Here is a 24,272-nt window from a genome sequence, read left to right on the forward strand (position 1 = left end):
TTAAGGCCATTTCATCTCTATAAATACACACCTATATCCACTCCGTTACCATCCAACTCCCAAGTCCTCAACTTATTTCTTCAGTTCCCCAGACCCTTTATACACTTCTTTTCCTCATATTCTTGCAGCATTCAATGGCCTTTGGTTTACCAACTATTATTTATCGTCCTAAGAGAAGTCTTCGACGGTCTCTGTCAAATACGGAAAACTTGATTGTTCCTAAAGGACACATTGCAGTTTATGTTGGAGAGAGCAGCGAGAAGAAACGATTTGTGGTTCCTATATCGTACTTGAACCATCCCTTGTTCCATGACTTGTTAAATCAAGCCGAGGAAGAGTTTGGATTCTATCACCCAATGGGTGGTCTAACAATTCCATGCGACGAAGAGGCCTTCATTGATATAACTAGTCAGTTGAATTAGTTGCAAGTCTTGATTAGGAAACACGCGGATATGGTTGCATTTGGACTGATCATCCTAATTTTTACCATCATACACTTTGAGAAATCTAGTTGCTAACAATGTAAATACTTTACTGTAAAAGAGATGAGAGGCAGAAAGAATGTCTCCTCTAAACATATCATTCAATAGAACAATTTCTTCTTATGCTGCATTCTACTTTCTTACTTACTTTGTTTTTGTACTTCTCATATTTTTATTGGTATACAATGATTGACCCAGTGTGTAAGTTATCAATCAATCCGGAAAGTAGACCTGTAATTCTAGGAAAATTTTCAAAATGCAACATGTTTTAATTTGTATAAATTCTAACTGGGTTCCCTCTGTTGAGCCAAATGAACAATACCCGTTGAATGGTAGTGAAGGAATGGAAAGTCAATTACTTAACTAGGAACCTAACACTCTATCCTAAAATCTTATAGTAATGAATCTCTTGCAAATTCGTAATGTTTTGTGAGTCATCGGTTCCAAGAAGTTCGTCTGCAGCTAACAAGGCAAATTTTAAAAACTTTGCTCCATAGAACCAAGATATCATTCACCAAAGATCAAATTGTTCCTTTGAACAAGAAATTCACATTGGTGGTGTTGTTGGAGTAATGTTATGTTCAAGTGATCCTTTACAAGGCCCGTCTCTCTACATGCCCTCTAGTGTGTGTTGGTTAAGCTAAGGTTGGTGAGGTGATTTTGTTAGTCCCACAGATCTCAGTAGCATCGATATTGTCCCCACTTAACCACCTTGGACTGATCAAGGTGTGGGATATTTTCAAAAAAGGCCTTGATGCAAATTTACAAAGATCCACACTTTTATATTTAGAGGTTGTTTCATCTCTTGCCGATGTGAGACTATTGATGTCGGTCCACACACCCCAACAGATTTATCAGGTACCATTTCAAAAAAAGCATCGGTCCTGATGGGGGGTGAGTAAAAATCCCCGAGTTCTTTGTTCCTCTTGCGTTGACTATCCTACAGTCTCCTTGCAGTGGACATCATCATAGCTTCAATGTGACAAACTCCATTGGACAATCATATAGCTCAGTCCGCATTAATCTTGCTCTGAGTTTAGCAAAATTCATTGTATGATCACACAACTAAAGTTTTCTTAAATTTGATAGATGATGGATTTGGTATGGCTAGTCATTTACAATAATTCAACTTGAGGCTAACTGAACTTTTTCACCAGAAACTTTCATCTCTTCATTCCTCCTCTCTAGCTGATTTTAGAGCCAGCAAATTATGTCCCTTTGTTCTTCCTCTGTCCTAAACTATTGGTCAAATGAGAAGTCAGATTCATGAACTTCTCTTCACTGCATGGAATCGTAAGACCACCCATTGGATGATCATAATCTAAATTTGATTTAGACCGACAGTTGTTGATGTCAAGACAAACATTACAAACTGGCCTAGTCAATGTAAGGGATACGTTTTCTCAAGACATTATATTGTGGTTGTTCTACAATTGAGCAAGTTGGAACAAATTAATTAGGCTGTTTTCCGTCCAGCCGATAGCTGGGTTAGTAGTCCACTTTCATATTTAGGGAATCGTTGCTTAATTAGAGTATTGTTTTCTTGTTCCAGGTAGGGCGACCGTTGCTGCAAAAACAACTGATCAATGGAACCAATAGAAAGTTTAGATTATCAGACAAACTCAAATGACCCATTACATGGCTGCATGGCATGTTTATGAGCTTGCCTGTTAGTTAATGAAACATTAGGTGATTTCTCATTTTCCCTATCATTAGTAAGTAGTTGTTCTGCATAAATCCGAAATCCAATCTTGCTATCATCTCAAGTCTAACAGACACTTTTTGATAGGGCATAATGTTGCAACAGAACCCGGATCATTGTGACCACTTGTACTTATCAAGACAAAACCATGTGGTACTTCACTTTTCTCACGATGAGGAAATTCCATAAGTCCATCTCACTCTATTATAGATATATATACACGCCTATATCTGCTCTGTTTACCATCCATCTCCCAAGTTCTCAAATCATTTCTTTAGTTCCCCAGACCCTTTAGCCACTTTTCTTCCTCTTCTTCTTGCAGCATCCAATGGCTTTTGGATTACCAGCTATTATTTCTCACCCTAAGAGAAGTCTCCGACGTTCTCTGTCAAATACGGAAAACTTGACTGTTCCTAAAGGCCACATTGCAGTTTATGTTGGAGAGAGCGAGAAGAAACGATTTGTGGTTCCAATATCGTACTTGAACCATCCCTTGTTCCATGACTTGTTAAATAAAGCTGAGGAAGAGTTTGGATTCAATCATCCAATGGGAGGTCTCACAATTCCATGCGACGAAGAGACCTTCATTGATATTACTAGTCAGTTGAATTAGTTGTGAGTTAGGTGATTAACAAACACGGCGGATATGATCATTCCAAATTTTATCATCATACAATTTGAGATATCTAGTTGCTAACATTGTAAATACCTTAGTGTAAAAGAGAGATGAGAGGCAGAAAGAGTGTCTCCTCCAACTATATCATTCAATAGAACAATTATTTCTTCTAATCCTGCATGCTACTTTCTACTTATTTTGTATTTGTAGTATTTATATTTTTATTTATATACATTGATTGGGTAAATATATTCTCTCCCAATGTATGCAAGGTATCCATCAATCAGGAAAGTAGACCAGCAATTCTAGGAAAATTTTCAAAATGCAACACGTTTTAATTTGTATAAATTCTAATTGGTTTCCCTCTGTTAAGCAAATGAACAATATTCGTTTAGTGAAGGAATGGAAAGTCAAATTACCTAACCAGGAACCTAACACCCTATCCTAAAATCTAATGTTTTGTAAGTCATCAGTTCCAAGTTTGTCGGCAGCTAACAAGATTGCGGTAAAGAATAATACAAATTTTAATAACTTTGTTCCATTGAACCAAGAGATCATTCACAAAAGATCAATTGGTTCCTTAGAATAAGAAATTCACATTGGTAATGTTGTTGGAGTAATGTTATGTTCAAGTGATCCCTTTCAAGTGTCTGTTGGTTAAGCGATGGTTTGTGAGGTTATTTCTCAGGTACCATCTTTAAAAAAAAAGACCGGCCGGGTTCTGATAGGGGTTGATTGCTGCCTTACTGGTTTGTTAAAATACCCCGAGTTCTTCGTTCCTCTTGCGTTGACTATCCTTGCAGTGGACATCATCATAGCTTCAATGTGACAAACTCCATTGGACGATCATATAGTACACAATTACCTACAATCTGCTGCGCTGGTGATGATGATTCGTTGAATTATATAACATGGATGGACATGCAGGATACTAGAGACTTGGAAGCGAGCGGTATTTTCAAGCCTACTCTAGTGATCGTTGTGGCCAAGGATGGTTCAGGAGATTCAGCTTCAATTCAGGCTGCAATTGACATGGTACCTCAACATAACGCACAAAGGGTGAAGATTATTATAAATCCTGGGATTTACAGAGAAAGAGTACTTGTTAATAAACCTTATATTTCACTGATCGGAACTGACAGCTCCAAAGTTGTGATTACTTACGACGCTAAGCTTCTGATAAAGACGCATATGGAAAAATCTCTTGGGACTTATCGTACAGCCACTGTTGACAGCGAAGGTGACTACTTTGTTGCAACGGGTATAATGGTTGAGAACTCTATAGATGCAACTATGCAAGGGGAGATGAGTCTGGAATGCAAGCTGTAGCACTGAAGGTTTCTGGAGACAAAGCTATGTGCTTTAGAGTCACGCTTCGAGGGATGCAGGAAACTCTGCTAGACTTGAAGGGCACACATTATTTTTATCAGTGCTTTATTCAAGGGTCTATGGACTTTATATGTGGCAATGGAAGGTCACTCTATGACAATTGGTCGCTTGCACCCTACATTCAATCGCAAAAAGATCTGGAGCTATTGTTGCTCACCATAGGAACTCGACGGAGGAGAATACGGGCTTTTCATTCATCAATTGTAGAGTCACTGGAAGTGGGGGACGACTAACTATTTGGGAAGACCTTGTGGTCGATATGCAAAAATTGTTTATTCTCTATGTCGTTTCAACGCGTTTATAAATCCCTCAGGTTGGAGTGACTGGTGAGACCCTTCAAGACAGATGACTGTGTCCTTGGGAGAATACCGTTGCCGGGGAAGAGGAGCCGATACAACAAATCGTGCTGGACGGGCAAAATATTTCAACAATGAAGAAGGCCTTTTATGGAAAAGAGTTTCATTGATGCTGATGCGTGGCTCAGACTAGCCGATTTCTAGAAGCGTCTGTGTGAATTTTTTTTCCGTTTGTAATTGACACACTGATATGTAAATTTGAAGTACAAGGGTTTAAGCAAATTATAGTTACTAATACATTGTGCGTTCATGCACCTACAATTTGGAAGAATAGCTTTGACAAGCCTTATTTGAATTACATCCACAGTTGTTGGTTTCAAGACAAACATTACAAACTGGCCCATTCAATGTATGTAAGGTATGGGTTTTCTCATACATACATTCTTGTGGTTTTGGATGGTTTTGCTTTTAAAGACTCCATTTGTCAAGGAATTTTTCGCGGTTGTTCTACAATTCAACAAGTAGGCAGAAATTGATTAGGTTGTTTTCCGTCCAGCCGGTAGGTTAGTTGTCCACTTCCACTTTTAGGGTGTCCTTGGTATTGTTTTCTTGTTACAGGCCGGTGTTGCAGCAAAACAAAGGATCAATGGGACCAACAAGTACACAAAGCTTAAATTATCAGAAAACTCATATGATTCATCACAAGACATGTCTATGAGCTTGCCTCAATTTCTATATCACTCATAAGTAGTTGCTCTGCATAAATGCATAATCTCAAATCCAATCTTGCTATATCTCACGTCTAACAGACACTTTTTGGTAGGGCATGCATGTTGCAACAGAAAACAGATAAATGTGACCACTTTTTTTTTTGATAGTAGTTAGGAATTAATAACTATATATCAGACAAAACATGTGGTATTTCACTATTCTCGTGACGAGGAAATTTCTTAAGGCCATTTCATCTCTATAAATACACACCTATATCAACTCTGTTACCATCCAACTCCCAAGTCCTCAACTCATTTCTTTAGTTCCCCAGAACCTTTATAGTTTATACACTTGTTTCCTCTTATTCTTGCACCATCCAATGGCCTTTGGTTTACCAGCTATTATTTCTCGTCCTAAGAGAAGTCTTCGACGGTCTCTGTCAAATACGGAAAACTTGATTGTTCCTAAAGGTCACATTACAGTTTATGTTGGAGAGAGCAGCAAGAAGAAACGATTTGTGGTTCCCATATCGTACTTGAACCATCCCTTGTTCCATGACTTGTTAAATCAAGCCGAGGAAGAGTTTGGATTCAATCATCCAATGGGTGGTCTAACAATCCCATGCGACGAAGAGGCCTTCATTGATATAACTAGTCAGTTGAATTAGTTGCGAGTTTGACTATTAACAAACGCGGCGGATATGAGCATTCTAATTTTTATCATTATTCACTTTGCGATATCAAACTAGTTGCTAACAATGTAAATACCTTAGTGTAAAGGAGAGATGAGAGGCAGAAAAGAGTCTCCTCCAACTATATCATTCAATAGAACAATTTCTAGAAGCGTCGTAGTGTTTTTTTGCCTTTTGTAATTGATCGAATGTTTTTGTATATTCTTGAGGAGTGCACACATTGACATGTAAATTTGAAGTACAAAAGTTTATGCAAATTCAGAAATTCTAGTTAATAATACATTCTGTTTTCTTTGGCTACAATAAATACGTATATCGAATTGGTCGGATCACAATTGTACAGTTACACAATTGCAAAGTCACATCTTCTACAAAAACTTGTTATACTTTGATTTCCGAACTCCTTGATCTGACTTGTGCAAGAATTTGTTCATCGATTCGTCATGTTTAGGAACAGTCTGTTTCATTATGATCTAAAACCCAAACGGGAGATGTCATCCAAAAACATCAATACTAGGAAGATCCAATTCCCCAAAGCTCTTTTGTCCACTGGCACTGGCACTGGCTATCCCATACAGGCTGCAGACCTTGCAATGAGCATCATAGCTTCAATGTCCCAAACTCTATATTGATCGATCATATAGGTTACGCTACATAAATCTTGCTCTAGTTTGCCTTTAAATATGAAAACCCTGCTTAAAATTTCTTGTCTAGTTACTTAACCTCTGAATTGATTGACGGAGATACGAGGACCTACGGGTTTCAAAATTTTCACATTTTCTTGACGAACGAAAATAAAAAATTCACGCTACTACGGGTGAACCAACTCCCTGTAAGGCCACATGGTCTTCTTGCTTCCTAATCCTCAACGGAATCATTTTTGCAGATCAATGAGCAATGAGGGTATGCTTGTAATAGTTTACACCTCTCCCACAAAATGCAAATGGCTTGGTAGCCCCCCTCAATGACTTGGAGGCAGAAAGGCAAAGGACTCAACAGAAGTGCACAAGGAAGAACATGCAATCCCTTTCCTTGCTCCTTCCCCTGAAGCGTCAGAGCCCATGCCTTCTATCCCCAGCAGCTACTGGGTTTTTTTCTTTCTTAATGATTTTTCCGTTACCACTCCATTAAGCATCTTAGTATTATCTACTACAAACTGTAATTTGTTAATAACACGAAGTGTCTGAGTACAGTGAAGCAATGACAACAGCCAATAGTTAAAACATGGAACTCGTAGCAAATATCACCTAAATACCACACAATCCAAACAACAATTAGGAAATTTTCTTCTGCTCGCTGTCACGAAAAGTTTTCAATTCCGCATCTATTTTTGCTTGAACGCTAGCATGGAAACCTGAGTATGGTTCATAACCGAAGAACATCTGAAGAGCCTGAAGCAACCAACAAATGCAGCCTGTGAGACTTAGTTTCGAATCAGATAAACTATTATAAACACATGACACTAAGACATGATTACCTCCAAGAAAACGAAGAATGGTTCCATTACAAGGGCTTTAGTGAGGTTGTTCTTAATCTTGGGAACACGTTTCTGCAAAAATATCAAAATATTAAAAATTAGATGCATAATGATGAGCCATTAAATAGTGAAAAATAGAGTTTACCTACCTCAAAGACTTTGTGGCCTATGATTTGTGCTGTCCAACAGAATAATTGAGCTGCCAAAACTATCTGAATATAATGTAGTTGGAATAAGTATTATGGCCAGTAATTTCATATGAACGATGAAAATCTAAAATATGGTATTACTGGTAATTTATAGATTTTAATGTGTAAAAGCATATTAATAGATATATACATGGTCTTTGCGCAAGAATTTTCATAGATATATATTTTGAATGCTATTGAGCTGTCGTTACCTCATTCAGTCCATTCGCATTTCAATTTTATCTTAAGGCTGTTTTGGTTTATAGAATCAAGATTCCATGGAATACAACAGATAGTGAGGGAATATTGAGCAAGATGAACCACCAAAGCACAAAGATGGAAAGTAAGAGAAAGCAACTTCTTTCATAATTAAGGGAATTTGTTTTTCATTATTATAAGAACAGAGCACGAATCCATAGATGGTCAAAAGAGTATGGTCTCCTTTTGGAAGTGGAGTGTGCAGTGCAAAGGAACTGGAATAAGATTTTGATTGAGTGCGACTCTCAGGCAGTTGTACAGAGTCTAAATGGGCAGAAACCCCCATGGCAACTAAGGGCTAGAGCCTAGATGGATGAGCTACCACCATCCGGAGACTAACTCACACTTGCAGAGAAGCTAACTTTGGGGCAGATTCAGCAGCAAAGAGGACAAGTTATATGGAATGACACTAGACCTGAATTTGTACCTAGAGTAGAGTGTTCAATTGAGTCTTATTATAGATTTTTTTGAGCTATAATGTAACACGACCATCTCCTATGTAACACATTCCTTTTATTCTATATATAATGATTTGAGTGCAAAAAAAAATGTCTCCTCTTCTTTAGCATTCCCATAAAATCCTAATTCCATGAACCGAACACAGCCAAGTAGGGTGTTAAATGGGCCTGTTTGGTCCAACCAAACCTTTAAAGCATGTAATCCTCCAAACCTCAAACCAAGTAGCCTTTCTAATTAACCTTGAGGCCCGGTTCAGGCCAGCCCTAGCCTCATGTACATTCAAGGCCGGGTTAGGTAAGAGAAAAATGAGTATGGCATTAGTAAAGCTGAAAATGAGCCTAGATGCTTATGCTTGACTCATTTATAGCTCGTTCGTGTAACTATATGAACCGAGCTTGAACATAAAGAAGCTCAATTGGCTAGACTTGAATACCAACACTACAAGGTAGACTGCCTGAGCTACTCAGGCTGCTTGGTTCATTCATGTGTGTAAACTATCAAATGAGCTTGAACAGATTTAAAATTTTAAATCTCATCTAAAAATGAGCTGAGTCTGAGCATATTAAAGCTGGGCGACTTAGCCGCCCAATGTATTCATTTTCTTTTTGGAATCAGGTCCCAAACTTTTAGGCATTTTCACCCATATCTGACTTGACCCAAATTGATTTCTCAGGATTAGCACCTCGGTAGTAGACCAAACTATGAAATGGACGGGCTATGGTTTTAGATCTTTGACTCGAGTGGGTTTGGCCATTTGGGTCTGATCCGGATTCTACCCTAAACTTGCCAAGATCTGAATACTTAATTATTTTAAACCTTATCTTATCTTGTCGCTAGCTTTTCTTTTTTTTTCAATTGAGCTTTTCTTTTTCCCTTTTTTCAATAACAAGCAGTAACGCTACCAATTAATCTGAACAAATATCAAAAAAATTGAAGTGGATTTCTAATTTATACCCAAGCAATTAACTTAATCCTAGAAACAGAACAGACACTTCAATCCAAATATATAGCACAAGTAAACAACAATACAACAGATTATGAGATTAACAATCAAATATGGTAATTAAAATCTATCACCAAAATAAAGACTACTTACTTTCCAAGCAAGAGAGTACCCAAGTCTACCAGCAAGCAAACTTCCACCAACCCAACTCAAAACACAAAAAACAGCAGCCAAAGAACCAGCTCTATTATCAATAGATATGTAAAACAAGGCATAACTCAAAGTGGGGAAGAGCCCAAAGTTTAATACCAAGTTTCCAAATGGAGAGAACTCAATGTGAGGAAGTTTGAGAAAAGAAGGTGTGAAGCTTAGCAGAACAAGAAATGAGAACAAAATAGGCCAAACAAACAACATATGAATGAAATAGTTGATGGGGTTTCTATGATATGCTCCATAGTAAGCAAACTGCTTCTCAAAGTCAAATGATTCACTCTTTGCCATTACAAAGAATTGCAGAATGCCAAAATGGAATGTGAACGAAGTTGAAACAAATGTACACAAGCCTTAGGGTTTATGTAGAAGAATAAAGAGAGTGATGCATTGACTTAAAACAGACTTTTAAACTCTCAAGTCGTTTTTGGTTTGCCAAGTTGACGCTCTTTAATGTTAGCTTTGCTGAAAATATTCATGTACCGACCATGATTCATGATTCATTATTATTTGAGAGTGTCTAAATTTTGGGTTTATTTGGGATAAAACTCATTCCACATTATTTTTAAGTCAACCTCCTTACTGGTCAGATTTAGTTAATTCTGTTTGAAAATGACAAACACTTGAGGATTCAAAGATAACTGAGATGGCTAGATAAGGGTGATATCCTAAAGAAGCCAAAAATGTAAGGGTCTATTTGAAAATGACCTTATTTATTTGGACAAGCCTTTTGGCCTTTTGGGTATTAATTTGGAGGCAGAATAATTTTTTCACAAAAACTCAAGGACTTTTTGTGCTGTTCACAAAACATTCTTAAGAGCATCTCCAATGGGGAGTGTAAACCGTATAGAGTGTAAAATTTACATCCCAAACATCAAAAAAACTCTTTCCAATGGGAGTGGTATACCGTAGGTAATAGAATATTAACTAATAGAAGGGGTGGGGAATTTCCCATCTAGCTATTAGTTGATAAATAGGTCGGGCGACACTCAAAGCAACGTTTGAAAAAAAATACAATCAGACGTCACTTATAGTGACGTCCCACTCTAAATTTCATCTTCTTCGAGTGCTTTTGTTTCATGCATACGTTTTTATGTAAAGAAGTCTCTCTCCACCATGACTGATCTTGCAAAGCAAATCCATGCATGTGATTGGAGTTTATTTGTTAGACTTTAAAAACGTATATTGTTTTCCTTGCTTTTAGTCCTTCTGATAAGAACATCTTCTCTTTTTCTTCTAGTTCTGATTCTAGGTGTGGATCTCAATTATTGTTTTTTTTTTTTTTCCAAATTCATTTGTACCTATGTTAGATAACAAGCTGAACATCACTAGATCTTTGAATAATATTTCTGAATTACAAAAACAAGCACGTACCCCCTTCAAATCATATTGATTTGCATTCTTAGAAATTCTATGATTGATAAATCCAAGGTGTTTAAAGGTTGGGGTAGATGCGAATTCATAACAGAATGTTCTTACTTGTTTGTTTTACTTATTTGTTTTCAAAGACTATAATTGCATTGTTGAATCTTTTCGATTGCCATTCCTAATTCAATAATGGGAATTACCTGAAACAGATGGATCGAAGAAGGAAACCATTTGTTTATGTTATTTCTTTTTTCTTTTTTCAATTAAACGTTACTTTAATCAACGTTTCTCTTTGTCAAAAAGTCAGTACGTCTTGTTAAGCTAAGTGACGTTTCAATACATTTTTTCTTAGACGACACTCAAACTAACGTCTTTGTTTTAGAAAACACTCTGTTCTATTTTTCTCCATTGGAGACTATCCAATGTGTATATTTTGGTTCAATACATGAGAGTGTAGTAGGGTGGCTAAAATCCTAGTGGCACCCATATGGAGCCTATGTGGAAGTGTAAAATTACACCCCCCATTGGAGATGCCCTAACAACCTTATATTTGTCTTATTCCAAAACATTGTGATCAACCATATATCTGAGTCAATGGTTGTTGATTGATGGTGCACAATTCATTTTCTTCTTTCTCAATTGTAAATCAATTTAGCTATACACTTTTAATTACAAGTTTATATCAAAAATCTATTTTTAGTATCTCTAACTATAATTCCCTCTCAAAAAAGACTCTCTCTCTCTCAGGTTAGCCTCCATTCAAAGAAAAATTGAGGAAAAGAGTATCTCCTTTTTTAAACATTTTGTTCTCTCTTAATTTTCAAATTACAAAACTGCTGCAATTACAAAATAGTCTCTATTTCTTAAAAAAACAAAAAAACATAACACGTCCACATAAGTCATTAACACAAAACATAAAACGTAAACTATCTTTTTTTTTTTGTCAATATCAATATTTGGCCTCCCAATCAAACACACCATATATCTTATTAGAAAAAAAAATTGTTACCCAATATAACAAATCAATTTATAAAGTTATTGACTTGCGAGGTGTTACAGTATGATACCATACAAAATAGGCAGTCTTCCTCATCAAGTTCTGCCCACATATTACTACTCACTTTTCATGAAATATTTAAGACAAAATATACAAAAACTGACAACAAAGTAATGATCGAGTAATATGAAGAGCCCATCATTCCAATTTTTTTTTTCTATCAAGCGAAACTTATCTAGTATTACTTTTGCAACTCCAATATCATCCATTAGCTTTTGTTTTTGATATGGGAGATTCATAAATTCAACATTTTGCTCGAATCATCTCTTAAATTCCTATATATAAAAATGAGAATGGAAGCTATTGATTTTATGAGAAACCATGATATCTTGAACTATATTTCCATAATAAGACAAAGAATCATAAAATACCATTGAAATGTAATGCTCGTCCCCATAGGTGTAGAATACGTCTCCAAATAAGTTGGACTTTTCCAGATTCTAGTGAAAATCATTTTGTAACTCTGCAACACCATTACAATCTCGTATTAATATTTTAACTCATATAATGTTCATACACATTTACAATCTCGTATTTGAACTCATTTAATGCTTATACACATTTACAACAAATATAATTTTACCTAATGAGACAGTAACAATCCTGTACCTTATGTAGTTCATGAATTCATCACAATATTCTTTCTCCCTACCTAAGTAAAAACCAATACAAAATTGGAATGAACTATGTTAGTTCATGACAAGAACTAATCACCACATTAGCAAGAAACTAATATATATAGTAGTTATCAAAAATAAAGATTACAGAAAATGGACTTACAAATGCCACGGGGCTTGAACCATTAAGCATGTCTAGTGCAGCCACACCAATGTTGGTGTCTCCAATATCTACTCCCAAAAGAGTATTTGTAGAATCATTGCGTAAAATGTTGGATAATAATTGCTCCTTCTCCAAATAAATCATTTGATATAAGGAAAAAAATATTATAACATTAAATGAAATTAAAGCAAGTAAAAGCATTAGATTTTAAATTCCATACGTGTCCTCGTGATTAAGCGCAACCAACCATTCTTTCCATTCTTGATGTTTCTTGTGAAAGCAAGTGTTGCATTCTTGCCATTTTTTATGTTCTCCCATTATTGATGTCCTCCCTTTGATTGTTTGTAAGCTATTGAATTCATTATAACCAAAATGCGCGTGCCATTTTACGAGATAGATTATAACCACATTAAGTCGGTAACAATGCACTCACTCATGATGATTAGATTTAAAATTGCATCTATAACACCGAATATACTTTGTTCATGAAATAACAAAAAATATATAAATTTGTAAAAGTTTTAGAGCATGAAAACATTTTTTAATATGAAAATATAAATATTGTGTTTCTACCCCGTATGCATCAATTAATTATGAACAATTATATGTAGGCACATTCCTGCCAATATGCATATTAAATTGATACAATAAAAGATTTTACATGTAAACTATGAAAACAATAACAATTGCATCATGGCGTAACATTATAAAAATGTCAGTATTGCGTTTCCATCATTTATGGGAGTAGTATTCCCCTAAAAGTAGGCTATAAAACAGAGAGAGAGCAAAGCGGTCTTATTATGTTTGTTGTTATTATCTAAGTTTTACTATAGAATTACTATATTGCCTTTTTATAACATTACACAATATTTTACAATGTTTTCATAAAAAGCTCAACGTACGCCATCTAAATTGGAGTTCAAGGCCTATAATAAAATTTGATGAACCATTTATATATACTGATTCTAACCTTTTAAACTCTTCTAAATTCACTGTTCTGCATGCCTTTAAAATAATATTTTTAGTTAGCAAACTCTAATTTCTCAATAAATGAAAATGCAAGAAAAACTTTTCCAAATGGCGCCGTGCTAATATTAGCAAGTTGTTTTTTAGTCAATACTTAATGCAAAGATTAGTATTTGAGAACGTTGAGCTCTACGAGTTATAACAATTTTATATTTGCATAAAACTTTTCTTGTATCGATTTTTTACTATTGATTTATTTGCCAATGGGTTTACCATTTGTATAGAAAGCTGGTGAGTCTAAATATTTAAACTATTCTAAATTAATTGTTTTGTACATCATTAAAATTAATTTTTTTCACTAGCGAACTCCCATTTCCCAATAGATAAAAGTTGTTGTAATAATTTTTTTCAAAAAAATATAGCTGAACTAATATTGGGCTGGGCGGGTCATTATTATTTTTAAAAGTTTCTAGATTTATGTATATTAATTTACGTGAACTTTTTGGCATGAGTGAGGAACAGAGAACTAATCTATAGTAGCCATATTTATGACTAGTGACACCACATGTATATATAAGAGGCCTAGAACATAACACTTGTATAAGATGAGAGCACAAGAATTTAACTCAAAATAGATAGAGAGAAACAAATGGGTAATTTTGGACCATGAGATGGAAAAGAAGGATAAGTGCCACGAGAAGACTTAAGGAAGGGTCTAAATAAAGCCCATAAGAAATAGGGGAAATAAGGGGGAGAGGCTAAGCCACACAAGAAATGGGTTCAGCCGATCAATTCAAATGACCTCTTTCCCCATCTAAAACCAAGGAGAACAAACCAATTTAATTTCTCAATCATTCCCACACACTTGAGCTGATCACTATTCATTAAGGATGACATACAAGGTTAATGGTATGAAAATAGGTTCATAGATAATCCTTTTTTACCACTCGACTTTGATTTTACAAGTTTTTTGTTTCACAATCCCCAAGGCATGCGTGCACTTCGCAACTCAGATATCTTTTAGAACTTTGTGAGGACAAACACTCTCAACATACTTACATCTTCTCAGGAGGTTTTTTTTCTTGCTCAAAACATACAAGGTTAATGGTATGAAAATAGGTTCATAGATAATCCTTTTTTACCACTCGACTTTGAGAGTGTTGGCTGCCATCAAGTTTTTGTTTCTTTTGACAATGCCACAATCCCCAAGGCATGTGTGCACAACTCGCAACTCAGATATCTTTTAGAACTTTGTGAGGACAAACACTCTCAACATACTTACATCTTCTCAGGAGTTTTTTTTTCTTGCTCAAAACATCTTCTCAGGAATTGAAGAAAAATACAAACTCATAACCTCTTGAAAGTAGTAAAAATCTAAGAATATCTATCACTCGATATCAAACCGGAGAAGTGATGAAAGTTGGATATTAAAAGAGAAGTTTTGCGGTGGAAGCTTCGATTAGAGTTGTTTGATGCTCTACATACAATAGGTGGCTTAGGTCCCAAGAAACAATTGTCGAGAGGAAAGGGCAGCTAGAATAAACAGTATGAGATTTGTGGTCAATGTGATCAAGGTTTTCAGAAGGTAACAGTGAAGCAAACAGAGTTCACAAACATAGCCTATCTCTTCAATTTCTCCAGTTTCAGGGAATTTGGTTCCAGTGAAGCAAACATAGTCTAAGAGTCTCAGGATAGCATTCATGTTATGGCTCTTATTTTTACTGGCTAAGGATATAAATGATAAGGATACAAGTAACACAGTTCACAATATCAAAATATCAGAGGGGAGAAGCCATATGGAGGAAGCTAAATTATGTGGATGCAATATGCCACAAACAGCAAATTTTATAAAGAATTGCCAGCTTCATCTGTCAATCAACTATGCAGAATAAGGAATCGTACAAGACTTGCCACTAAATTATCATTGAAGCTATTTAGTAAACATTGATATTTTCTGCTGTCACAATGTTACAGGTATGATTGAACAAAACTTGAATAGGTTAGACGTCAATAATTTGATCACAACGAATTGCTAATCAGTATTAGGTTACAACATACATGTGTTTATCACCATAGAGTAGATCACAATTTCAATTTAGTTCTAAACATATCTCCAAGAACTTTCCTAGGTGCTGGATCATCGGGTCCTCTGTCACGCTGCCCAGATGTGAAGTAAAACCATCCATCCCAGAATCCTACTAGAGTTGTTTTCACGCGGAAAGGCAACTTCCCAACCACAGACCATTTCTGTAATCATCAGCACAGTCATAACCAGTGAAGCATTGAGATAATACTCACAGCAAACATTGACTAGGGAAAATCAAACTCCATTATCTCCTAAGCACCCGGATAACTTTGCAACAAGAAATTTCATTATGGTTAACAGACAAGAAAGGTCCAAGAAAGTAAAGAGATCGTCTGGTTACATTCATCAAACGGACCTTGAGCAAAGTCTGAAGTTTCTGCTTGACAATGCCTGTGAAAACATAATACAGTGCAGGCATTGTCATGCAATCATTTCTAATTGACATGGATAGGGCCTGAAAATTTTATTATATCAGCAACCTATATCAGTTTTTGGTCCAGCTGAAATTGACCAAACCGTCTGATCTTTGATGTAGTAGAATCAGACAAATGTTCTAAATATTGAAAATCTTGACATCAGTGAGTTCAGAAGTGTGTTGTAACATCTCTGATCTAAACCTGAGTTATCACATAAAAATTTGGAGTCTGAACTTGTAGATTGTGCATAAGAAGTATATTTTAAGTGTAAAAGCTGAAAGATTACATTACTGTAATTAATAGTGATAGTTTATGCTTTTTTCTGGAAATCAAAATTCATGTTCTATAGCAATGTGACATTTCCTCTAGAGCCTTTAAGCTTTACAGAAATGAGATTGTTGAGACTAAGAATCTCAACTTCATACAAACAGAGCAATATGGCTGGGTCTCGACAACCTGTAAACAAACCCACTACAGAATCATTCTACGCCAGTTGACTTCTAACTTCACACAAATTGAGCAATATGGCTAGGTCCCAGAATATCTATAAACAAACCCACTACAGAAAAATTCTATGAAGGTTGGCCCCTAAACCCTGCAAAAGCAAGCAAGGTTTGGTTGATCCTAACCATATCTTATTGCAAACTAATCATTGTAGTACAAAAAGGTATAGACATGCCTATCAAAAAATGTTTTCATAGTCACACCTAGCCTACTTTTTTATCCAAAAAAAAAACAATTTTATTCATCAACGAGCAAGTTACAATGCACCATAGACAGCATGTGGGTCAAGAGGTCTCATCTCTTGCTTTCCTTAGACCTAAGGAAAAGGGAAAACAAAAACGCAAAATACAATATAGTCGCACCAAAATGTTTTCATCATCACTGAAAATGTTTTATTGCCATCATCACTGAGGGTTACAAAAAATGTTTTCATTGTCACACCTAGCCTACTTTTTTATCCAAAAAAAAAAAACAATATATTCATCAAGGAGCAAGTTACAATGCACCATAGAGCATGTGGGTCAAGAGGTCTCATCTCTTGCTTCCTTAGACCTAAGGAAAAGGGAAACAAAAACGGAAAATACAATATAGTCGCACCAAAATTGCACCCCAATTACACAAACTCTTGGAACTTCATCGTCATCATCCTTGCCTTAATCCCATATAAATGGGTTCGGACACATGAATTTTCTTTTTCCAATCTTTTCTATTGCCTGCCATCTCACGTACTCACCTAGCATGTCTAGCTTCTTAGCATCGTTTCTAATAACTTCATCCAATGTTGATTGTGGTAGCGCACTTTGTTTCTTACCTGCTATGCAGACTACTCCTTTATACCAGTGCACCTGTCGATTTTCGGCTTAAATTTTGGAACTTCAGTCTCCTAAATGGAGAATTCTTGGACGCTTAACCGGAATGAAGCTCCTTCACATCAGAGATAATTTTTTGCAAGTTCCTCTCATGCTCAAGCACCCTCCTATTGCTCTTATTCCACAAAGCCCAAATTATAGCATTTCATATGTGCTCCACAAGCCACTTACCCTTAACAGTGAGGTGGTGCACAATGAGAATACTCCCCGAAGCTTCGATGATGCTATATAATTGACTCCAAGACTTCCCAAAGAATGAAAGGAAAGTCCCCCAAATGAAAGATGCAACCAAGCAAGTAATGAGTGGTCCACACCTTCTTCCAAATTGTAACAAACTGACTGACTGTTGGAACTTGGAATGCCCATCCCTCTTGGATTCAAACTAATAGTTGGGACTGTCTTAAAGCAAACTATCCTAGTAAAGCCATTTTGATTGTATTGCAGCAGATCTTCTTACTACAGAAAGTTGGGATGTCTCACCAATTTGGAGCACCACGGAATATTTCATCAATACATTCTTTCTTGTTATCCCATATGCAACATTGTTCGTCTCTACCTAACACTTATGACTACATAGTGTACAGTGGCCATCAGGGAAAAATAGGATCTAGTTTTGATTTGCCAACCAGTGAAACCTCTCATTAGTATCACACTTTTTTCCATTCCATACCATTGCCCTCATCTCAATATACTCCCAATGCATCAGTCTTGTCAGATACTATCCTAAACAAATCATAGAGTTCAACCTAAAATGAAATTTCCCATCCACACATTGATCCAAAGGAATATAATGTTGACACTGCCCAGTTGGAATACAACCTTTTGCAAAGTTGTGACAATAATATTGATGTCACATCTACTAGGTGAAACACAAACACTATTATTTGCCCCTTCCACAAGGATAGTAGGTTTCCCTCCATCATTAGTTGTTTTTTTCCTAGTTAGTATTGTCAACACTTCATGATGTCCTCTTCTGTTGCCATAGAGGTAGTACCTACCTGTATATTTATTACCTTGGCTGGAAACAATTTGCTAACTTTGAATTTTGATATAAACATTACATCAAATCCTCAATTTTTATTTATATTCTTTTTGTGATGGATATCTCACAGGTTTTGTCACTTCCTTTCCAGTTTCTCCTTTTGATGAATACATCACTAGTTTCTTCACCACATTTTCTATCTCTCTTTGTATGAATATATCGTGCATCTTCATGAAAACTAAAAGTTCGTGAATATGTAAAAAATGTGGTTTTAAACCAGGAATATGGTGGCCTGCTTCGATGCAAGGTGAAGTTCTACTAGGAAGGAAGAAATAAGGAAATAAATATGAAGGAGAGTGGTGGACTGGTGGTAGAGGAGATGGACAACTAGGCCAAAGATTGCACTTTCATGCATAATTATGCGAAAGCACCTGAAGGCAATGAATGAAACATACCCAAGTAAAACGGTAACATAAGTCAGGCATCAACCCTGAATTGTGCCACCAGCCGACCACTTACAAAATAAAACTGTTCCACTAGACAGGTTAATAAACAACTAATGCAGTGAAAATTAATCACAGTAAATCATTCAGTGTTACTAATATCAATGTTAGTAATTGTAAATATATAAACAGACATTAAGCAAAAAAATCCATATAAGCATGTGAATTGAGTTTACATACCAGTGTGTTCAAGTTAAACTGGAATATTTCTCCATTCAGGACCATCTTTTTGGTCACTGGGTGCTTATCTGTTGTGCCTCCAGCAATTACAATGGAGTTGTTGACAATAGCCCAAGCAAACTCGATGTGAGAATCAGGCTTGGGCATGGAAGGCAAACCCTTCCACTTCATGTCATCGTCCAGCATGTAAACATCGCCATAAACCACCTGGAACAACAGCGAAATCTTTCTTATGTATACAACAAAAGAGATATATAGCACATGAGTGGCTTGAAAACGAAGGACCTGAAAGGTTACAGACTCAGACAACCCAAAGACTAATCATGGTAAGCATCAACCCTTCAATTTGACACTACACAAACTACGATTGGGCAGCAGAATATAAGATAACGTAAATACAGAATTGTCTCAGATACATGAAACAATTGTACTTCTTTTCATCAGAAAAGTGACAAATGATAAGAGAAATATAATGTAACAAGTGTTTGATATCATATGCTCTTAACGTAGACAGGGAAATCCCAATTAATAGATGACAGTAAATTCTTTAACAAATGGCATAATCAAAAACAAGAAACTTTCACCAAAACTTTAATACCATTAAATTAGTGCTTTTTTGTACCAATAGTGTTGACATAGTAAACCAGGCATGTCACTTGAAAATGGAACGAACCAGTGGGGTGACTACCAAGTTGTGCTAGATGATGTTCAAAGATATTTTAGCAACTTATCTTGATTTTATATTTTCAACCTCTAATGTATAACCAATATGCATGATAGAGGAACGAAATGATAGTCAACACAATGACGTAAAAGCAGGTGTGATACATGATATGGCTAAATATGAACATCGGAGGCTACCAAATAAAACTAAAAGACAGAAGTGTCCAGATGATTATTTAGGAGCTTTGCCCGAATGTTGTATTCTCTGATTTGGAAGGGAAGGGAAGGGGAGTAGAGAATGCAAAGTTAATCAAAGAAGAAATGTTCGCTCACATACCTCATTCCTCCGGGAACACTTGAATATTGGAGATCCAGGCTTGGCCATAAAATCACCCTCTTGACCACCAATAACAATCAGTTGATCATTAACAACAACACACGCTCTGTTGAAAAAGTTAGATTCAAAACGAGTGAGGAACTATTGTTTTATCATGCACCAACATGAGTATACCAAACCTAGTATCTAGCAGAAATGATCACGAACCTGTGAGGTCCCCCACGGGGAATGGGTATTTCGTTACGCCACTCCTTCTCTAATACTTTGCCATTCTTTACTGCAATACTCCAATGTTCTAATGAAGGTTCATGACGATCCTCCTTGCTTCCACCCATCACATGGAGTCTGCCTCTCCAGAGTTGGGTTGCTGGCGCATACCTAAAAGTTTTCAGATACATTAAAACTACTCATTCAAGATGTCAACAACAAATTCTCCAAGCAGGCTTTACTAAATCATGGATCAAGCATAAACATTGGCACAACAAACATTTCATATCATTACTCAGATGCAGATTATCACTTTCAGGGTGATTAATATTTTCTTTTTTCAACAAAACAGTAGATTATATTATATTAAAAAAAATGATGACGCGGTGCGAGAGAATTTCACACCTACAAGTAGTACAAACAAACATAGGCTCACGGCATCCCACATAAATACAAAATCTTCCAATTTCAAACCCCTAACATTGGGTAAGAGAGACCCTGATCCCACATAAGTGACTTTGACAATAAGCTCTGGACATCCCTAGACTCATCATAAAAAATTCAACGATTCCTTTCAAGCCTATAGATCATGTAATTGTGTGAGCCACAATCTTTGCTAAGAGGCGGCCAGTGGTGAAGAACTGACCCTATGGCTTGCAGTTGAACTATCCCATCATGCCTTGGGATGCATCACAATGGCACTGAAGAGACTGCATGAAATAATCCCATACCACTTGCGCCACTTCACAACCCAAGAACAAGTGTTGAATTGTTTCCTCCTTCATGGTACACATGACACACCTGTTTAAAAGTATTTTACCCCTCTTTCAAAGATTATCACACGTCAAAGTCCTATCCCAGCAGAACGCCCAAGCAAAGAATGAAACTTTGGTTGGAACTCTTTCTAAGAATATCACAGGTCAAAGCCCCACCCCTTCTTTTTACGATTATCAACACGCAGGCTGAATAATAAATAAAAGAACAGAAGTATCTCAATAGTCAACATGACCCACTCTTTCCCATAATTTAAAGGTAGAAAGACATGACTAGCAGGTTGTAACAATAGAGCATACCCCTTTATACTTTCGCACCACAATTACACATGACAACCATCAGAGAGACAGTAGGTGTAGGGTACAAAGTGGTAATAAAAATGGACCAAGGAATCCAACAAGAAAAATCCTATTCACTTGGTCAAAATACGTTTAAAAATTCAGGACCGTAACAAGTACAATTTGTAAATGGAACACAGTATTAGCATCGTGCTAGGACTAAAAATACAACATGAATTTATTTTAGTATTTGACCTATGCACTCTCTCTGAAGAGCACAAGCATCAAAGTAAAGGATATTTAGATTCATCTGTATCTATGTTACATGGGGACACCATATTTTAAAAATAATCTGTGTCGGATACATGTCCATGTATCCGTGTCGGACACAAAACACGCACATCTTGTATGTGATATACTTCCATTTCTAGTATTTTTCTGTGTCTACACTTCATATCCGACACGGGTAAGGATACACGTACCCGTGTCAATGTAGCTTAGCTCTAAACCTTAGCCATGGATGAAGGAAAAATAAAAAGATCAAAAGTTTAAAGGAAAAAAAATTAGAAGGGATGTATCGATGACTTAAATTAAACCTCTTCATGATTGAAGACATATACCTAGGAACTGGTAATGGTAACATGTCTCGCCACTGTCTTGTCTTGGTGTCCAATACGAAAGTATGAGCTGTAGGTCCTCTGCATTGTGGACCATATTGCCCCGTAACGACATAGATGTATCTCCCATCCGTTGCCATTCCCAAATGTGAATGCGCCATTTCTTTGGGCATATCAAACCTTCTGCCCCACGAATTATCCGAAAAATTATAAACATCAACATGAGTATGCACCTAAAGATTAAAAACAGCACACAGAAGAGATGAATTACAATCAGGATCACTAAAGTAAGAAACACATGCACGTAGTGGAAACAAACAGAGTTCGTGAGCAGAGAAAAGCATAAACCAATATGAGTCAAACTTATCAACACATAATAGCTTTGGGTTGAGATGACATAAAGAGAAAGAAAAGGCCAAAAACAAACAAATAGACGACATTATTGGGATCCAAAGCTAAATCTCTGCACAGAATATAATACACCGGTCACACACAGCCCAAGAACAAGAATACGAGAAAAACACCAAAAGCTAACTGAATGTACATGTGATCTTCTTCCACTTTCCCCAACTTGTCCTCAAAAGCCTTTATTATATACTCCAAATAAACACGGAAGAACACAAAGACATTTTACTCATTCTAAACAGTAGTTAAGAACCAAGTCAAAGGCATTATATATATAAGCAATAGCACATTCAAACATTCAAACATTAAAAACATAACAAATAAAAATCTGATAAAAGAATCTCACATAATCAATGGTACCATATCCAGCAAACACAAATAAAAGATTATCAATCTGTATAGCTGCCCCATCAAGACGCGGTACAGGTGCCGATGCCATCTTCTCCCATTCTAATTGAGGTCCAGGTAAATCAGCAAAAGTCGCTGATACAACTATTTTCTCTTTAACCTGAAATATATATATATATATATATCAATCAATAGAAAAATGACTTAACCGAAATTCCAAAAAAAAAAAAAAACTTAAACTTGCCTTATCGAAATTATTTGGTACAGTTACTGTTCGGGAATTTTGAAGGTACCAAGTAGAAGCAATTGAGAGAGGTGAAGAAGAAGAAGAAGCCCATAGGAAATCAATGATCAATGCAAATCCAAGAAGAGCTGCCAATACTAAGAAGAGCACCAGTTTTGAGGAAATGCTACTGCTCTTTCCAGTTGTTCTAGCCATTTATATGTCTATGCAAATTGGCGTGTCACATTGAAAGTTTATAGATCCGGTTCCAGCAGCAGATTGATTTGGGCCTAATTAAATACCCATGAGCTAAAGGCCCAATTCTTATTTTGGACAAGGTTCGGCTCGAAAGGTCTTTTTGATTCTTGTTTCCACTTCAATTGGCGCCAAACAAACGAGATCAAATTTTTGGTGGGGATTGTGTGCCTTCTATTGAGTCTCGACAATTATAAGATAAGAGTATTCAGTATGTTTACCATCTATAGGAAACGGAGTTAAACTATAATTTAAAAACAACATAAAATACGCCCAACCATAATAATATTGCTGGCTGATCTCTGAAGCCGTGAACTAGGTTTAGTTACTTTGAAACGTGCCATGCATCGTGTGTTGATGAACAAACTTCTCTTCATTGCTCACTGGATTATTAATCAACAAGTTGAAAGTGTTTCCAGTTTTGTTAGGACTTAGGAAGTTTGTCTAAATGTGATATTTCATGTCCCTACGTAGGTACTCCCTAGTCCACCTTTTTCCGTATTATAAACTTTTGAAAACTATACTTTGTAACTCTAGGTTAATCTAACAACTTTAATTCAAGGAGAATCTGAACTCTGAAGTGATAGCAAAACGGAACTTGGAAAAATTTTATGCCAAAAAAGAATAATGACAAAACGGAACTTGGACAAAAAACTTTGGTTTTATGCCAAAAAAGCCTAAATACCTTTCTCCTTCGCCCACCTCTCTCTCTCCCCCGCATCACCCAACTCTCTCCCTCTGCTGCAGCTCCGCTCACTCCCCACTGCCACGCAGTATACTAGTAATAGATATAAAGGACCAACAGAAACTCAGAAATAATAGTGATGAAAGAAGAATAAGAAGGATTAACAGAGATAGAAGTAAGAGAAATAAAGACAAAAAAGATGATAAAAGAGAAGATGAAATTTTCATAATAAGTTAATAACCCCATTACAACTGGTTCCCTCTTTCCCCATACTGCTTGAATCTACTAATTCTAAACAACTCCCTAGCCATAAGCTAAACAAGAAAAACTCAATAGAAGACAACTAA

General features: G+C 36.2%; 2 protein-coding genes and 2 pseudogenes across 3 annotated transcripts; 2 read left to right on the plus strand and 2 right to left on the minus strand.

Annotated features, from left to right (window-relative positions):
- Positions 1-2,512: 2,512 nt before the first annotated feature.
- Positions 2,513-2,797, plus strand: LOC147492871 (auxin-responsive protein SAUR21 pseudogene; annotated as a pseudogene).
- A 918-nt stretch (positions 2,798-3,715) lies between these two features.
- Positions 3,716-4,678, plus strand: LOC147492872 (pectinesterase QRT1 pseudogene; annotated as a pseudogene).
- Positions 4,679-7,029: 2,351 nt separating this feature from the next.
- LOC147492873 (2-hydroxy-palmitic acid dioxygenase mpo1-like) lies at positions 7,030-9,983 on the minus strand. The gene is made up of 4 exons (XM_086565591.1): positions 9,366-9,983; positions 7,514-7,576; positions 7,365-7,436; positions 7,030-7,278 (listed from the first exon to the last, which is right to left on the minus strand). Exons 1-4 carry the CDS (start codon positions 9,711-9,713, stop codon positions 7,162-7,164), a joined length of 600 nt encoding a protein of 199 aa, XP_086421717.1. The 5' UTR covers positions 9,714-9,983; the 3' UTR covers positions 7,030-7,161.
- A 5,499-nt stretch (positions 9,984-15,482) lies between these two features.
- LOC147492874 (kelch repeat-containing protein At3g27220-like) lies at positions 15,483-23,220 on the minus strand. 2 transcript variants are annotated; one of them, XM_086565860.1, is made up of 7 exons: positions 23,007-23,220; positions 22,761-22,922; positions 22,013-22,242; positions 20,341-20,511; positions 20,134-20,239; positions 19,134-19,340; positions 15,483-15,840 (listed from the first exon to the last, which is right to left on the minus strand). In XM_086565860.1, the coding sequence occupies exons 1-7, from the start codon at positions 23,199-23,201 to the stop codon at positions 15,676-15,678; spliced, it is 1,236 nt and encodes a 411-aa protein (XP_086421986.1). In that variant the 5' UTR covers positions 23,202-23,220; the 3' UTR covers positions 15,483-15,675. The 2 variants fall into 2 exon arrangements, with proteins under 2 accessions (XP_086421986.1, XP_086421987.1); XM_086565861.1 differs by having other exon boundaries at positions 15,483-16,069.
- Between the last annotated feature and the right edge of the window lie 1,052 nt (positions 23,221-24,272).

This window comes from Coptis chinensis, chromosome 6 (assembly GCF_015680905.1).
Source record: "Coptis chinensis isolate HL-2020 chromosome 6, ASM1568090v1, whole genome shotgun sequence".
NCBI lineage: Eukaryota > Viridiplantae > Streptophyta > Magnoliopsida > Ranunculales > Ranunculaceae > Coptis > Coptis chinensis.

Excerpts from the sequence above, each read along its gene's own strand:
- LOC147492873 (XM_086565591.1), bottom strand. The coding sequence starts at position 9,713 with ATGGCAAAGAGTGAATCATTTGACTTTGAGAAGCAGTTTGCTTACTAT. Across the intron at positions 7,577-9,365 it reads GGTACTCTCTTGCTTGGAAA|ATAGTTTTGGCAGCTCAATT; the intron begins GTAAGTAGTCTT and ends CATTATATTCAG. Across the intron at positions 7,279-7,364 it reads CATTCTTCGTTTTCTTGGAG|GCTCTTCAGATGTTCTTCGG; the intron begins GTAATCATGTCT and ends TGGTTGCTTCAG.
- LOC147492874 (XM_086565860.1), bottom strand. The coding sequence starts at position 23,201 with ATGGCTAGAACAACTGGAAAGAGCAGTAGCATTTCCTCAAAACTGGTG. Across the intron at positions 22,923-23,006 it reads TACCAAATAATTTCGATAAG|GTTAAAGAGAAAATAGTTGT; the intron begins GCAAGTTTAAGT and ends TATATATTTCAG. Across the intron at positions 19,341-20,133 it reads AGTGTTCCCGGAGGAATGAG|GTGGTTTATGGCGATGTTTA; the intron begins GTATGTGAGCGA and ends CTGTTGTTCCAG.